We start from the raw sequence: 16,847 nt of genomic DNA, 5'->3' as shown, positions 1-16,847 counted from the left end.
TAAGATTGGCAGCCATTATGAAGTCAAACAACAACAAGTGCTGGCGAGGATGTGGGGAAAAGGGTACTCTTGTACATTGCTGGTGGAACTGCAAATTGGTGAGGCCAATTTGGAAAGCAGTATGGAGATTCCAGGGAAAGCTGGGAATGGAATCACCATTTGACCCAGCTATTGCCCTTCTCGGAGACCTTAAAAGAGCGTACTACAGGGATACTGCCACATCGATGTTCGTAGCAGTACAATTCACAATAGCTAGACTGTGGAACCAACCCAGATGCCCCTCAATAGATGAATGGATAAAAAAATGTGGCATTTATACACAATGGAATATTACGCAGAACTAAAAAATGACAAAATCATGGAATTTGCAGGGAAATGGATGGCATTAGAGCAGATTTTGCTAAGTGAAGCTAGCCAATCCCTAAAAAACAAATGCCAAATGTCTTCTTTGATATAATGAGAGCAAATAAGAACAGAGCAGGGAGGAAGAGCAGGAGGAAAAGATTAACATTAAACAGAGACATGAGGTGGGAGGGAAAGGGAGAGAAAAGGGAAATTGCATGGAAATGGAAGGAGACCCTCATTGTTATACAAAATTACATATAAGAGGTTGTGAGGGGAATGGGAAAAAAAAAAAACAAGGAGAGAAATGAATTACAGTAGATGGGATAGAGAGAGAAGATGGGAGGGGAGAGGAGGGGGGATAGTAGAGGATAGGAAAGGTAGCAGAATACAACAGTTACTAATATGGCATTATGTAAAAATGTGGATGTGTAACCAATGTGATTCTGCAATCTGTATTTGGGGTAAAAATGGGAGTTCATAACCCACTTGAATCTAATGTATGAAATATGATATGTCAAGAGCTATGTAATGTTTTGAACAACCAATAAAAAAAAATAAAGATGTGAGATTAAATATACAAAAAAAAAGAATTCTAAAGAACCTTGCAAGAGAGATCTGATAGAGGATGACTGGGGGGAAAATACCAATGGAGAAAGAAGCCTTGAAAGGCTTGCAGGATTTATCAGCAGCAGATGCAGGTGACAGATATCACCCAGGAGTACATGAAGTTAGCCAATGCCAGTGATACAGCCACAAGAGCTCCACAAATGCTTTTCACAATGAACATGACTCTGCAAGACGTTAGGGGCTGGAGCTGGATGTATGTGCCTGACATCCCTTCATGCTGTCATTTGTGACATACGCTTGGTCCACTGCACAATGAGGAGAACTGATTGCAGAGAGGGCACACAAAACACAACTGCAGCACATAAGATTTTCTAGAGCAGTGACACTATTTTGGATTCATGGTGTTATGCATTAGTCAAACACCAAGAAATATACAAAATGAGAGTAGAGCCCTAATTTGAACTGTAGAGATGCTCTAATAACAATGTGTCAATAGTGATCTTCAGTTATAACAAATGCTCCACGGTAGTGTACGATGTTAATAACAGGAGAAATTGTGTGTGAGGTGGGGAGAGGGGAGAATCTCTAAGGTTCCTCCAGGGGCTTTTGTCTGGATGTGGAGTGCTCGCTGGTCTTGCAGCCCCTCCAGTTGTTTGCTTTTTCACCTGTTTTGCTTGATCATCAAATGCGGCTGGTGACTGGAAGAGTTTAAATTTCCCAAGAGACTTGTTTCTCTCCCATGTCTTGCTTAAAATGTCTGTCCCAGGTGAGGGATAAATGGAAGGAAGGCAGGTTTCTTTAATCTAATATTTAATATAATTATTATATTACATACTTTTTAAAGTCACTATAATATCAGCCTCAACCCAACAAATTTCCTCAAATGTAAATCTAAAAACACAGACTCCCACCAGACATTTCAGAATGAAATGCGAGTGAGTTCTGTAACTTTGCAGAATCCGTGGTATTGCTAACTCGCCTTTGGTTCCCTAACCAGAAGCTTGTTTTGCCTGGACAAGAAGAGGACCCTCAGATGCCTTCTACTGGGGACACTAGCAAGATCACAGAAGAGCTTGAGAGTAAAGGGTGAGGGATCACTTGCAACTGATCAGTAGCGGCAGCCTCAATTCCTTTTCTCCCCTCTCAGCTCCTCCCCTCCTCCCCTCTCCTGCTCACAGCCTCCTCCTTACTGAAATCCCTCTCCAGCCTCTGCACCTTATGGGAGATGAAACAATGTGTATCCCCAGGCAGGGGAGACCCAGCCACATGAAAGTCTTCACAAAAGATTCTCTTTGGGTGATAAGAACAGGGTTATGTTTGTTCCACTCAGTGAAAAGCCAAGGTGTAGGTGAGACTCAGTGGAGTCTCAATCTAAGGAGGCTGGTACAATTTTATTATCTCCATTTTGCATCACGTCTCACATTTACAAAGAACTTTCTAGCTGCATGCTCTTTGTAGAACATCCTCAGATGCAGTCTCTTCTTGGTTTTTCTCCAGAACCCACGACATATTAAGGATCCTCATCTTTCCTATGAAGATACTGAGGAGCAATTTGTGACTTGACCAAGGTCACACACTTAGTGTGATCCTTGTCTTCTTTCTCTGAATTCAAGCTCTATCAAGGACACCTGGTCTGTGAATGTCCCTGTTTCAAGAATGTATCTTCAGTGCTGAAGTCACCAGGCTGGGCACCTGTTGTGCAGAGGGCCATGATAGGGAGGAGGCAGGGGATTCGCAGCCCTGGGAACAGCGCTCCTCAGGTAAGCTCTGAATGTGTCTTCCTTAGGTGGAGGAAGAAGGAGCAGTGGTTGGAGCCCTGAGTTACTGTACCTGCAGGCTCTGCGGACTGCTCCTACCCCTCTTCTCCCATTGTGTTCTTTTGTCTGAGAGATCAGTCATGCTTCCAAAGCTGAGATTCTGCCCAAGGAAGGAACAATAGAAACTGGACTAAGAGGAACCTTGTGTGCATGCACGTGTGTGTGTGTGTGTGTGTGTGTGTGTGTGTGTCCCCACACAGGCTGCCCAATCTGATTGGCGCTCCAAGGCTGCCCATCAGGACCCCAGCCCACCCTCTCAGGATGCCTGGGGCTTGTCACGCAGCCCACGTCGGGGAACAGACATCCTGGTTCCCACTCACCTCCCTGGAGCCCGTGACCTGGGCTAGCCTACGGTGTTTGGGACGCTGCACATCCGGACTCATGTTATCTCAGGATCCTGGGACTCCTTGGCTCCCCTGTCCTGCCTCCTCCCCTCTCTGTGGACACGTAGACACCACACACTTCTCGGAGGGCTATTTCTAGCTGAGGGGCCAGTAATTCAGCTCCAGCCTGTCAGCTCAGGCCGTCTGTGTGCCGCAGCTGGGACGGGCGGCCTGACACGTTGTGGGTTCAGCAGAGTGCAGGATGTTGGGGCTTCCGGGGGCAGGCACCCCCTCGGCCTGCTGGAGGTCAGAGTTGCTGAGATGTGGGGGTGGGGAACAGACAGGATGCTCCTGCTGCATGGGAAGAGCTGGTGGCCACCAGGAGACCGAGCTCAGCCTCCTGGCACCCAGCGGTGCTCTGTGCTCTGCACACCGCAGCCCTTCCCCTGGGGAGCACCTTTTTTCTCTTTAGCAGGCTGAGAGTTAACATAGCCTTGTGGGCTCTGGGTCAAGCTGTGCCTCACAGCACACAGGCCATCTTTGTCAAGTTACATCACCTCTCTGAGCCTCAGTTTCCTTATCTGCAAAATGGAGATAATAAAATTGTACCAGTCTCCTTAAGTTGTGGGGAGAGTTTAATAATCTGCCATAGAATACTTAATCTCATGTGAAGAGGTCACATAGAGCTGCTTGGTATAGAGTAGATTATTATTACTGTTGTTGCTGTTGTCTCTTTTCTAAACTTCAGCCTCCTATCATCACCTCCTATCAGGTGACTTTCAAGGTTATTGCTATTCCAGAGTTATCTTGCAGGTGACTTTCAAGGTTATTGCTATTCCAGAGTTATCTCTGATGCCTGATCCATTTTAGGTGCCTAGAAAGTATTCGGTAAATGAAACAATGAATTCTTCCCTTAGTCTGATCTGATGGAAAGAACACTGAACTCAGCACTAAAACAAAAATATCATAGTGAAATTATTTGCAGGAAAATGGATGGAACTTGAGAACATTATATTAAACAAAATAAACCAAACTCAGAAGGTTAAGGGTCATATGTTTTCTCTCACATGTGGAAGCTAGAGAGGAAAAAGGAAAGGAAAGGTGGGGGGCGGGGATCTCATGAAAACCAGAGGAAGATCAATAGAATAGAGGAAAGGGACGGTGGGGGTGGGGTGGGGGTGAAAGAGGAGCTGGAGGGGGGCACGTGTCGGGGAGTGATGTTGGCCAAATCATACTGCTGTATTGTGTGCATGTACAAAGATGTAACAGCAAATCCACAATTATGTACAATTTTGATGCTCCAATAAAAAATGTAGAAAATAAAAACAAAGCCCTGGGTTCAAATCCCAACGGTGCCACTTGGCTGGTGTTGTGGAATGGCCAAGTAAACTTAAACTCGTGTTCTCAGTGTCCTGCATTGGCCTGTCTGTCAAGTAAGGACAGTCTCTTCTGCCCAGTCTTCTTTGAAGGCTCATGAGGACAAATGAGCATAGATGTGACACTGCTATGGAAACAGGAGCTGTACAGTTCAAGATGAATTTTTTTCTTTTCTGTTTTTGGGTACTGGGGATGGAACCCAGCATCTGACACATGCTAGGTGAGCCCTTGACCACTGAGCTACATCCCCAGGCTTTTTTTTTTTTTTTTTTAGTTTTGATACAGAGTCTTGCTAAGTTGCCCAGGCTGGCCTCAAAAGTGTAATCCTCCTGCCCCTGCCTCTCAAGGAGCTGGCGTGACAGGTGTGTCAGCATGCCCAGCGACAGATTATTCTTTACGTCCAATTCTTTCACATTTCACATTTCCCACTCCAGGAAACAGGTCTGTTCTGTTCAACCTCTGTTCACATTACTGTCTTCTCTACCAGCACCGACGTTACCATTAGCCATAGCCTCTCCCTTTTTTCTTTCTCCTTCTTCATAACATGGGGCTCTCTTCCCTCAGAATTGGACCAATTCACCTCACAGAGCAGCCTTCCCACCCAGCCTACCCAGTCCAAGGGCTCCGTGCAGCTTCCTGACAGAGTGTTGGTAGCACACATGTTTTCTTTAGATGAATCCCTATATTTTTGAGGAATTCATCCATTCACCATCACCTGGCACCATGTGAGAACCTTTCACTCCCTTGCTGTCTTTCAAAGACACTCTTGAACTTCATCACTCTGTAAGGAGGCAAGACTGGTATGTTCACCTTCACTTATGCACAAGAGCAGGGAGACCTGGAACAGGTTACTGGCTGACTGGAGGTCTCGTAGCCAGTGAGCTGGGTCCAGTGCTCTGCTTTTCTGTGCATTCCAGCTGGGGAATCCTGAAGGGATGTGGAATAGACCAGTGTTCTTCTGATGGGTCGTATGGTGTGGGGGCTCTGGCTCCATGTCTGATGTGTTAGTTCTCTTTGCCCATACTCATCTACTTGCCCTGTGCTGGTCAGGTTTCCATCACTGTAACAAATACTTAAGGTAATCAATGCATAAAGAGGAAGGTTTACTTTGACTTACAGTTTTGAAGGTTCTAGCCCATGGTTGGCTGGCCCCATTACTTTTGGGCCTCTGGCGAGGCAGCACATCATGGTGGCAGTGTATGGTAAAATTGTTTGCCTCTCAGCCAGGATGCAGAACAGAGGGAAAGAGAAAGGGCTGGGGTCCCAATATCCCCTTGAGGGACATACTCCCAGTGACTAGAAGAAATCTCACCAGGCCCTGTTTTTTAAAGTTCTTCTGTCTCCTGATAGCACCCCAGGCTGTGGATCAAACCTATAACCATGGGCTTTTAGGGAACACTTATCTGAACCATAGAACTGGCTGTCATCTTGGACGAGATACTCGGTCTCTCAGACCTTAGAGAACATGTCTATAAAATGAAGATAGAATATCTCTTAGGCAAAGTATCTGGCTCATAATACCTACTCAACATTTCCTGTCATTCCTTTTATTTTCTTAAAGCATCTAACAATCTCTAAAAAAACATGTGTGCACATTCATATCATAGTTCCACTCCCACCCCATAAAGGTCTTTCAAGGTGAGGCAAAGTGAATGTTTATCCAACGAATACACATTGAATGCCTGACATATATGATGCTGTAATACATCCAGGGGTCCATGGGTGGAAAGACATTTTGCCTTCGAGGAGCTTCAAGTGTGGTGGAGGAAGCACCTACAGAGGAGACAACCACTGTGAATTGCACCGTCTTTGCCTTGAGCTGGAGCTTGCACACTGGTGAGCTGGCCTGGCCAGTGCTGAGTCCAAAAGGCCCATGATTGACTTGGGATGTTGATAGGGCAGCTTCCTCTCAGCCTCTTTCCTCATGCTTCCTCCTGGTCTTGATCCTTGGGGTCTTACCTCCATAGTTGCCAAAGGAGGAGATGAATAAACACTTTTAAATAAAGGGCAGAGCTGATCTAGCCACCTCCTTCTCCACTCTAACTCTCATGCCCAGTAGGCTTCTATCTGGGCAAGGAGGGAAGGAAAGGAATAAAAGGGCTTTTAAAATTAAAACATTTAATCTATTGGTCTTTGGTGTGGGGGAATTTGATACATCCTCACTGTATTACAACTGAACTATTGATCTTACAGCTTCATCAACATTAAGTGGTTGACTTCCAGGATGCTGTTGAGTAATCAGCTCTTTCTGCAGAGGTCCATGAGAAGGGACTATTAAGATGTGTGCAGGTCCCTTTCGTATATTTGCAAATGCTTCATTCATTTCATTAACTTTTTCATCATTCACAAAGTTTATCTTCTTAAGATTAGTAATGACTAGTTAGGTTTTGCTTTTAGCCTTAAAGGTTTTTAAAATTTGGCGGGGAGGATGCTATATGAAATATATTTCTGGGTTTCTGTCCTTTTCATTTATTGTTGACTACTGTCTTAGACATTCCTGTGCAGTTGCTCAAGCGCCAGGTGATGGCTAAAAGGGATTTTGGTGGCTAAAAAGAGGGCGTGGTAAGATTTAATCCATAAACTGTTTTCATGTATAATTTATTTTACCTATTAAAAAGCCCCAGCTGCTGGTATCAGAACACCCCTCAGAGGAAGAAACCATTTGTTTTTTACTCCATTCCTCTAAGAGACTCCATTCCTCCACAGATTCCATGTCCCAAGAGCAGTCTTAGACTCTCTCTAGAGATCAGAATGGATCCTCAATGATAAGGGGGGGAAGGAAAATGGGAGGGTAGAAAGCAAGATTTCCAGAAAGAGGACCCAATCAACCATGTCAAATGCTTTAGGGAGGAGATCTGAACTATGGGACCAAAGAATCTGCAAACTTCCATTTATGATTTTGCAAAGAGGTGTTTCAATGGAATAGGATTGGAGACTGAATTGGGTGGAGGATAAATGGAGACAAATGGAAAAAGGAGAAAATGGAACCAGACACTGTGGGCATTCTTTTTTTAATATTCTAATTTGTTATATATGACAGCAGAATGCATTTCAATTCATATTCCACATAGAGAGCACAATTTTTCATATCTCTGGTTTTACACAAAGTAGAGTCACACCACTCGTGTCTTGATACATGTACTTAGGGTAATGATGTCCATCTCACTCCACCGTCTTTCCTACTCCCATGTGGGCATTCTTTTAAAGTGAGGGAAAACAATGATGGAGAAAGATAGAGGGTGATTTTCCAAGCCAATTAGTTAACAAATTTAAAAGGAAAATGCTGTGGTTATTAGATCACAAAAAGAAAATTTTTAGAGAAATATTACTACCAACCCTCAGTTATTTCATTTGTTCTAATCATGGGACTTTGGCTTTGGAAGGACTTATAGGGCCAATGTCTGACTGTCTTCTTAAAGCAGAGAAGTGGAAGCCAGGGACTACATTCTGAATTTAAAAATTATTTCCTCCTTAAACTGTTCACAGACCTTACAGCTTAATGGGTTTGGTAAGTCAGGGGATTCAATTTATAAGTTTAGAAAATAATTCAAGTAATAATTCAACTTAGAAAATAAAAGGCACTTGCTGTGCTGCTGTAATATTTGCTCTGTGATACAACTTCAGCATGTATGTTAACCTAACAAATAGGGGGTAGAGTTACTTTTGGTATTTTAGCATTAAAATGAGAAAAGAGTGGGGGTGGAGAGAGGGAGTGGGCAGAGGGAGAGAGTTGGTAGGGGAGCAAGACCTCTGCTCTCAAAGTGGTTAATACATATCAGGGAAGAAAGATATCAGTAACATCACATGTCACAATAAATGCTATCATAGGGGTAGAATAAAGACCCATGAGAAAGTGAGGCAATGGGTCCCATACAGAGGGGTCAGTGAAGGACCAGGAAGAAATAACAATGGTTAAGCTGACATCTGAAAAATGGACGACTTTAAAAAAAAATTAAAGTAGAGGGATTAAAAAAATCATGATCTCTCTGAACATAAAAATTCTTTTGATTACAGCTTAGTGCACTTCCTTCTGGTCTCTTTCTTTCTTGAATAACATTATTTGTGAAAATAGTGCTTACCGATACTTTAAGAAAAAGGTGAAAGGAACAAAGTAGAAAAAAAGAAAGAAAAACACAAAAGAAAGATAAACAACTCACTACCTATAAATATCTACCCTTGAATGAACATTATTCTGGTATCTATGTATATCTTGATGGACCAAAAAATAGGTAGACAAGTTAATAGAAATACTTTTATTAAAATGGGATCATATAACATTTTAAAAACACAAATGCTTAATTAAACTTCATAGGATTCAACAGATGAAAAAGGACTGGAAATCAAACTGAAGGAATTGGTAAATTTTAGATAAATGTGTTTCAACAAGAGATGTTGTTGCAATAAAATTCACATTTAAAGAAAATAGATTATGAAATTATGAAGATGTTGAGGTTAGAACATTGCATATATATAATTGGTGTACACACATACACACACACATATATGTAACCAAATATATGTTATGCTATGAAAATGTATGCTATGAAAAATAAGGTCATTAGCATTTCTCACATGCATCCCACAATTTCCTAATTTTGCTAATTATACTGTTAACCGAGGTTCAGAGAGAAGGAGGAGCTACTTGAGGTCAAACACAGCTAGTAAATGCAGAGCAGGGATTGAAGCACAGGCCTGTCAGGTTTTGCACAGGACTATTCCCAGGAATAACTAGATCAGGGTAGTCCTGGTGATGGAGCCCAGGAGAACTGGCCATTGGTGGGTGAGCTAATGCTCAGAGTAATTAAGACAATGACCCCTGAACAACCTGATATAATCTGCCATCTTTCTTTTGAACAGTCCTGTGGAATAAAACCCTGTCTATAATTCTTCATGCTTGTGTTTTGGTTTGCCACATTCTTAAGGCCCCTAATGTGCGTATCAGGAATGGGCACTCGATTTTGTAAGCAGAATGAAGTTCTCCACTTTTCTCCACAAAGTAAGTAACTTTCTCTGGTGTCAGAAAAGGTAAGAAATAAGAATTTGCTGGGAACTCCATCAGTCTTAGTTCACCTTCTAGCATTTTTTAAAATTGCATTTTGAAAAATATAGCATGATTCCTAAACATAAACCAAATTTCACCTGACACTGAACACTTCCCCCAGAACATGACTATGCTAAAAGAGCTGGCAGGGTCGGGCTTGGTGATAGCTTACCTATTGTTCCCCAACATGGTATCCTCCTAGGGATCCTGAAGGGCCATGATGGCTCTGTGCTCAGCTCCTCAGGAGCTTACTTTCGAAACAAATCCTCCACACCAACAAGAATGCTCAGTGACCTTGAACTAGAGACTCCAGAGGGCTCAAGCACTCTGGCTCTTGGTAGTGTCCATCTCCACTGCCTTGGGACTCTGTAGCAAAAGCCTGGAGTGAAATTGGGAGTGGAAGGGGTTTGGCCTCCTGGTTGACCTCACTGATATGAGCTGCTCTCCCTGAGCCTCAGGGCCTTTGGGTCCTCCTCCCCTCTCTCTGTGTACCTTGCCTTCCAGGAAAGGCCAGTGGCTTCTCCCTTTTCTTCCAGTTGCCTCTTCTTCCATGTTGCTGGGAGGGGAGGTGAAGGGCACGGCATCTGGTGGAGGGGCTGCTTTGGCTGCCTTTTTGAAGCCTGTGGTGGGGGCTGAGTGTGTTTGACCCTGACTCATCCAAATTTCCTTTCAATTGTAAGGGTTTCTGGACCGTTTTTTTGTACCCTGAATATTAAGGTAACAGGAAAAGACTCACCCTAGTATGTACGATATTTTAAGTCAGACCATCCTAAAACACTTCTTTACATTTGGTTAAAAAAAAAAAAAAAATCTTCAAATTATCCCAGCATCTCGGGAGCCTGAGGCCAGAGGATTGCAAGTTCAAAGCCAGTCTTAGCAACTGAACGAGGCCCTGTCTCAAAATAAAATATAAAAAGGCCTAGGGGATGTGGCTCCATGGTTAAGCACCCCTGAGTCCAATCCCTGGTGCCCCCCCGCAATTAAAAAAAATTTAAAATCCTCAGCCATTTTTATATCATGTGGAAATATGAAACAGATTGTTCTTGAACTTGGCCACGGAGGTGGCAAGTTGGACTGTAGGATGACATTGTTCCCATGGGGACACACACTAGATGTGAGGCAGAGCCCCAGGAAGGGGACTTCGAATAGTCTCAGCTCTTGAAGCTCTCATGTGACCATTTCAGGCAGGATATGGAGAAGGGTCGGGGCCCAGTGGGCTCAAGTGGAACCAAAAATCCGACCTCTGCAAGCTTAATTTTCACGACAGCTTCTGAGTTCATTTCCTGGCCGTGCTTCACTGATGTTTAGGATTTTCCCCGCCTCCTGTCAGTTTCATCTCAGAATGCTAAAGAGAATCTGAAGCAGGGGAAGGTTTTGTTTTTAAACAAGAGCATTTTAATTTTAATTGTTTACTTATTTTTTATTCTTGTTTTTGTGGTTCAAGGGATTTTACCCAAGGTGCTCTACCACTAAGCTACATCCCCTTTTCTTTTTTATTTTTATGTTTTTTTAGACAGGGTCTTGCTAAATTGCCCAGAGTGGCCTCAAGCTTGATTCTCCTGCCTCAGCCTCCTGAGTTGCTGGGATTACAGGCCTCTACCACCATGCCTCGCAATAGGAACATTTTTAAATAGACCATAGGCACATTCAATATTCTAGTTATGCACAAGACAGTGTCTCTCTATAGAGATTTTCAGTGTTTTCAGTCAGCAATATTTGAAACAACATCAAGACACATCATCTATACTGTATGAACATACTCGTTGGGACATTGGAACAGACTATTTGACATTAGCACTGTTGGGGAAGATGTAGAACTTGAGCTGTGGTCCCTGTGGGGTGCAGCTCTGTCCCTTTACCCTGCTGTTTCAGTTCAGGAATCTGGGAGCCAGAACAGGAATGGAATATCTGAGGGCTAAGAGGAACAATCCTATTCTCAGATGGAGAAACTGAGGCCCAAAGAGAAGTGTCTTATCTATAGCCATGTGGTTAGGATATTTAGATTTAATGCAGAGAAGTGCACCCTGACACCCTGACTCTGCATGTCTATATCCAATAGTCAGTTACAACATGGAGATCATTTGCCTGGTACAGTGGTGCACAACTGTAATCCCAGTGGCTTAGAAGATAGAGGCAGGAGGATCACAAGTTCGGCCTCAGCAACTTAGTGAGGCCCTAAGGAACTTAGTGAAACCCTGTCTCAAATTTTTGAAATAAATAAATTATTTAAAAGTGCTGGGGATGTTGCTCAGTGGTTAAGCATCCTGGGTTCATTCTCTGCTTGGACTCCCCCACCCCTCCACAAAGGAGATAATCTATCATTCAGATTCCCAACAACTGTCTTGAGAAATTTTTTCTCTTTTGCACTAGTTGTTTTTGATGGATGTCATTATCTCTCTTGTGTGATAATATTTTACCATTTCCAAAACATTTTCATATGCATGGTCTCTCTTAATCCTCTCCACATTCCTGCTTGATGGTGTATCAGGAATGCATTTGGTTGCAATCAGCAGCAAACCACAACGGCTCAANCTGGGATTACAGGTATGTGCCACTGTACTCGCCTTCATATTCGTTTGTAAGTCAGGAATAAAAGGGAAACAAGGCAGGGATTGCTTTCTAGAGCCCTGAGTAAAATTCTGCTCTTGTCTCCTTGGCCAGAAGTATACCACGTGACCACCTCTGGCCACAGGGAACCTAAGGGAGTGTTTCTCTTGGAGCTAGAACTTCTTGGAGCTTGAGAAACTGACTTTCACCAGCAAGGCAACCAACAGTGTCTGCCCCAGGTGGGCCACGGCTGCTGCTCCCCTCTCCCTGCCTGGTAATCAGCAATGTTGGGCTTTGCCACATTCTCATTTCCCTCCCGTTCACCAATCTTTCCGTTAAATAACCTTCTTTCCTCCCAGAATTACAAAGGCATAGAATGCTTGTTCTAGACCCTTGGAATATTTGGGAGGGAATGGAAGCAAAATCCCGAATAATCTCCTATCTAGAGATAATGGGCAAATGATAACATTTTGGAATAGTTCCTTCCAGAAAGATTTCCCACAGGTATGTTAGTGATGTTTTATTATATGCCTAGTATTTTATCATGGCTGTGTGTGTGTGTGTGTGTGTGTGTGTGTGTGTGTGGTCCTGGGGATGGAATCCAGGGCCTTGCACGTACTAGGCCCCTGTGCCATGGTTTTTTACTCAATGCCACATTAGATTTTCCCATGTCATTAAGTTCTTTCAAAGTCAAAATTATATGTTTATTTTCATTATTTTTTGAAGATATATGTTTGTTGTAAAATATTCACACTTAGCTCATCTCCCATCTCAAGCCACTATAAACAGCCAGTCAGAAGGGTGACTAATTTTTAATTCATCAGGATTCATTTAGCCATTCTCACATTATCGGACATTCAGGTTGTTTCCAATTTCTCATTATTGAAGATAACATTTTGATGAGTATCCTCATACGTAGATTCTATTCACATTTCTGATTATTTCCTTTGTGTAGATTCCTAGAAATGGAATTACTGGGTTAAAGGATACGAACATTTTTAAAGTGCCTGATGCATATTGCCAAATTGCTTTCTGGAAAGACTGTACCATTTATAATTTGACCAGCATTTTATGAGCATGCTCAGCTTACTCCAACTTTACTAGAAATTCTAAATAACTTTCAGCCCTTTTGCAAGAAAGCAATGTGGCTTTGCAGAAAATATGGCAGTCAGAAGGGTGACTAATTTCGACCAGTAGTCCAAAGACCTGATTTTACGTTCTGATTTTACCAGTACTTGTGTGTGACCTTGGGCAAAACACCTCATTCCTCAGTTCAGTTAAAAATTATTGTGTACTATAGTGAGCACTGTTGGTTTCCTGCTCAGTAATTATTTCACCCTTACTAATTTCATTAGGACCCCGATTTAACCCTCCTTTGAAGCCTTAGAACTCTAGGGGATGCTGGCTGCAGCCTCAGGGGCTGGGTGTTGATTGATCTGAGTGAGGGTTCTGAAACTTTTTGGTCTCCAGACCCATTTCCAATCTTAAAACTTATTGAGAAACTCAAAGCAATTTTGTTTATGTGGATTATATAATATTTTCTGCATTTGACTGTAAAACTGAGAACATTTTAAGCTATTTTTTGTTCTTTTTAGATAATACATGACAGTAGAGTATATTATTATTAACATATATTACACATACATGGAGTATAACTTATTCTAATTAGGACCCCATTCTTGTGGTTGAACATGATGTGGAGTTACACTACTCATGAATTCATGTATGAACATAGGAAAGTTATGTCCAATTCATCCTACTGTCTTTTCCATTTCCATCCCTTCTCCCTTCCCTTCATTCCCCTTTGTCTAATTCAACGAACTTCTATTCTTCCCTCCCTCATCCTTTATTGTGTGTTAGCAACCACATATCAGAGAGAATATTTGGCCTTTGGTTTTTTTTTTTTGTTGTTGTTGTTGTTTTTTTTGTAAGCAGCAAAGAGGTGTTTATTGCGAGCTAGCTTGGTCCTCCGCGCACATACAGCAACAGGTGATGCTGAGAGGCCCTGAGCCCAGGGTTTGCAGCAGTTTTATACATTCTTTGGAGAAGGCAGGGACCCCCACATATATCATAGCATCTCTTAGCAAATCCTGGCCTTTGGTTTTTTTGAGATTGGCTTATTTCACTTAGCATGATAGTCTCCAGTTTCATCCATTTGCTGGAAAATGCCATACTTTCATCTTTATTTATGGCTGAATAATATTCCACTGTGTATGTATACCACAATTTCTTTATCCATTCATCTGTTAAAACTATTTAACAAAGATATAGTAAGCCCAATAAGTATTAACCAGTGAATACATTTTTATAAAAATAACTGTATTTTCCAAAACTAAAAAGAAAAAAAAAATCTTAGTAAGTTAGAGTGGCATCATTTTACACTTTTCAAGTCTTTTTTAATATCTGACTTGTTAGAAGACAGCTAGATTTTCACATCTGCTTCTTCATTCGGTGTCCTGTGTCACCCATCACGTAGTATCTATAAAACTCACTCTGAGGAAATGGTGGGGGTGCGAGGAGAGGCAATCATTTTATGAAAACAATGTCAGAGACTCTAGAGGGCCCCAAACCAGACTTTGAAAGCTCTCATGGCCATCTTGCTGCCTTTTCTGGTAATTGCTTTAGGAAGGGACACAGAGCCCACTTTTTGTCCTGTGAAGCACTGGGAGAGGCTATGGGGCATTGGCAAAATTCTTACTCCCAAAGAAAAACGTATGAAAGATCTTATTGTGTCCATATGTGACATCAGAAAATGCCACAGTTATCTTCCCACTGGCCTGAGGATGCAGCTGGTAGATCACCAGGGCAAAGTCGGGGGACCAGCAGGCAAGCCGGGCTTTGGCCTCAAACTTGGGCTCTCTCATGGTGCGAGGTCAACGTCGGAGTTGGAGAGGGCATTTGAAAAGATTGCGGCATGAAGAAGTAGAGTGCCACAGTGCTGGGCCCTAAAATAAGGCATGGGGTGAGTTGAGGGGGTGTGGCGGCCAGGAAGGAGAGTCAAGACCCCTGCTGCTCCAGCTAGAAGCTGGTGGCCCCGCGTTATGTGGTTGTGAATCCAGCCATTTTCAGCTGATCCCTGGGACCGTTCATACCTACCCAGAGCAGAGCATTAGGGGAAATGGTGACTATTCAGGATGCTGGGGTTGTGTGGGATACGCCTTTGTGGCCTGTGTGTCTTATACAAAAGGAATTAGAGAAAAACACAAGCTTATGCCCCACTGAAAGCTAAGAGGGCAGGAATCTTATCTCCAGGAGACATTAGGGCCAAGAAAACCTTAGAGGCCAGGCCTCTCTCAAACACCTTCCTATAAGTGTCTCTACCTGACCCTGCACAGGCTGTGACCAGCACTGGCTTGGAGGTGGTGGTTCCCTGCCTGAGAATACTATTTGGATTGCCTCTGGGCAGAGGTCTTAAAACTAGTAAGTTAGAGTGGGAGATGGGTAGAGCACAAGACCTCAATCGGGAGACCCCTGTTTCACGAGCTATAGAACCCACCAGAAGAAATGATGAAAGCCTAATAAATTTTAAGGGACTATATTGCCTAAGAAACCCTAATCTTGGCCAAGAAGAGCCATGATTTATTTTTTAAATCCATGATCTTGTGGTTGCTAAAGCTTTTCCACTGGCCCTCTTGAACATGGCCACTAAAAATTCATTTTTTCTTCCTACCAAGTATCTTAGACAGCACAGGATGTTGTAACAAATTACCATAGGCTGGGTGGCTAACAACACACATTTGTTTTGTACAGCACTGATGACTGGTAAGGCCAAGATCTGGGTACAGCAGTTTTGGTCCTGGGGAGAGCCAGGACTCCCTGGTTTGCATATGGCTGTTCTTTCACTGTATCCTCATGTGACACAGCAGAGAGAGGGAGGGCGGACTTTCATGTCTCTTTACAAGGACACTAGTCCTATTCATGAGAGGTCTACCCTCATGACCTAATTCCTCCAGAAGGCCCCCACCTCCCAATACCATCACCAACACACAGGGGTTAAGATCTCAACAAATGAATGGAAGGGGCACACAATCATTCAGTCCATATCCACAAGGATCTATCTCCAGCAGACTTCTGGGAAAATGCAAATGTCTTCCAGTACAGAGTAACATAATACCAACCACTTTCTACATAATTTTACATTCATCATCACATTTAATCCTCACAATAACCCTGAATTGATAGTGTGATTCCTGTTTTACAGGAATGAGGAAAGTGAAACTTAGATGGTTTAAGAAACTTGCTGGTTCCTTCTGACCTCACAACCTGCTTGCTTTTCTCCACCAACAGGTACAGCCAACTGTGGTCACTTTTGTTTGGGCTTGCCCATCTGGGTTGCAGCACATGGTGGGGGTTGGGGATGAAACAGGGCAGAAGTGAAGAACTCTGGTCCCACAGGGACTGGAAATGAATGGGCCCTCCAAGAGGCAAATTAAATCCAGCTCGTAGTGACAAAAAGCATTCATTCAGATTTGCTTAAACAAAAATGAAGCATAGCAAGAAATCCATGGGTGGGACAGTTTTGGGGCAAGATGGCAAGAGGAATGGACCTGGCTGTTAGAGGGGAGCCCAGTGTTTCAGCCAGTTGGTTTGCTGCTGTGACTAAAAGATCTAACTAGAACAATTTTAGGAGAAAAAGTTTATTTTAGGGCTCATGATTTTAGAGTTCTCAATCCATAGAAGGCCGACTCTATTCCTCAGGGCTCAAGGTGAGGGAAAACATCATGGTGGAAGAGTATGGCAGAGGGAAGCGGCTTAATGGTGATCAGAAAGCAGAGAGAGAGAGAGAGAGAGAGAGAGAGAGAGAGAGAGAGAGAGAGAGAGAGATGATCT

General features: G+C 43.0%; 1 protein-coding gene and 1 long non-coding RNA gene across 2 annotated transcripts in view; both read left to right on the top strand.

The window, feature by feature from the left end:
* Tigar (TP53 induced glycolysis regulatory phosphatase) overlaps positions 1–2,490 on the top strand; it is a 48,582-nt gene extending 46,092 nt beyond the window's left edge. Inside the window, exon 5 of the mRNA XM_048787666.1 lies at positions 2,410–2,490. Within this exon, the coding sequence (XP_048643623.1) occupies positions 2,410–2,475 (66 nt within the window). The 3' untranslated portion in view covers positions 2,476–2,490. The remainder of the gene's footprint in view (positions 1–2,409) is intronic.
* A 9,536-nt stretch (positions 2,491–12,026) lies between these two features.
* The window catches only part of LOC125611885, a 7,781-nt gene continuing 2,960 nt past the window's right edge, over positions 12,027–16,847 (top strand). Inside the window, exons 1-2 of the long non-coding RNA XR_007342122.1 lie at positions 12,027–12,291; positions 16,219–16,304. This is a non-coding gene — a long non-coding RNA (uncharacterized LOC125611885). The remainder of the gene's footprint in view (positions 12,292–16,218; positions 16,305–16,847) is intronic.

The sequence above is a fragment of the Marmota marmota genome, unplaced genomic scaffold, assembly GCF_001458135.2.
Source record: "Marmota marmota marmota unplaced genomic scaffold, marMar, whole genome shotgun sequence".
NCBI classification, from domain to species: domain Eukaryota; kingdom Metazoa; phylum Chordata; class Mammalia; order Rodentia; family Sciuridae; genus Marmota; species Marmota marmota.
This window is presented reverse-complemented; position numbering and strand designations above follow the sequence as displayed.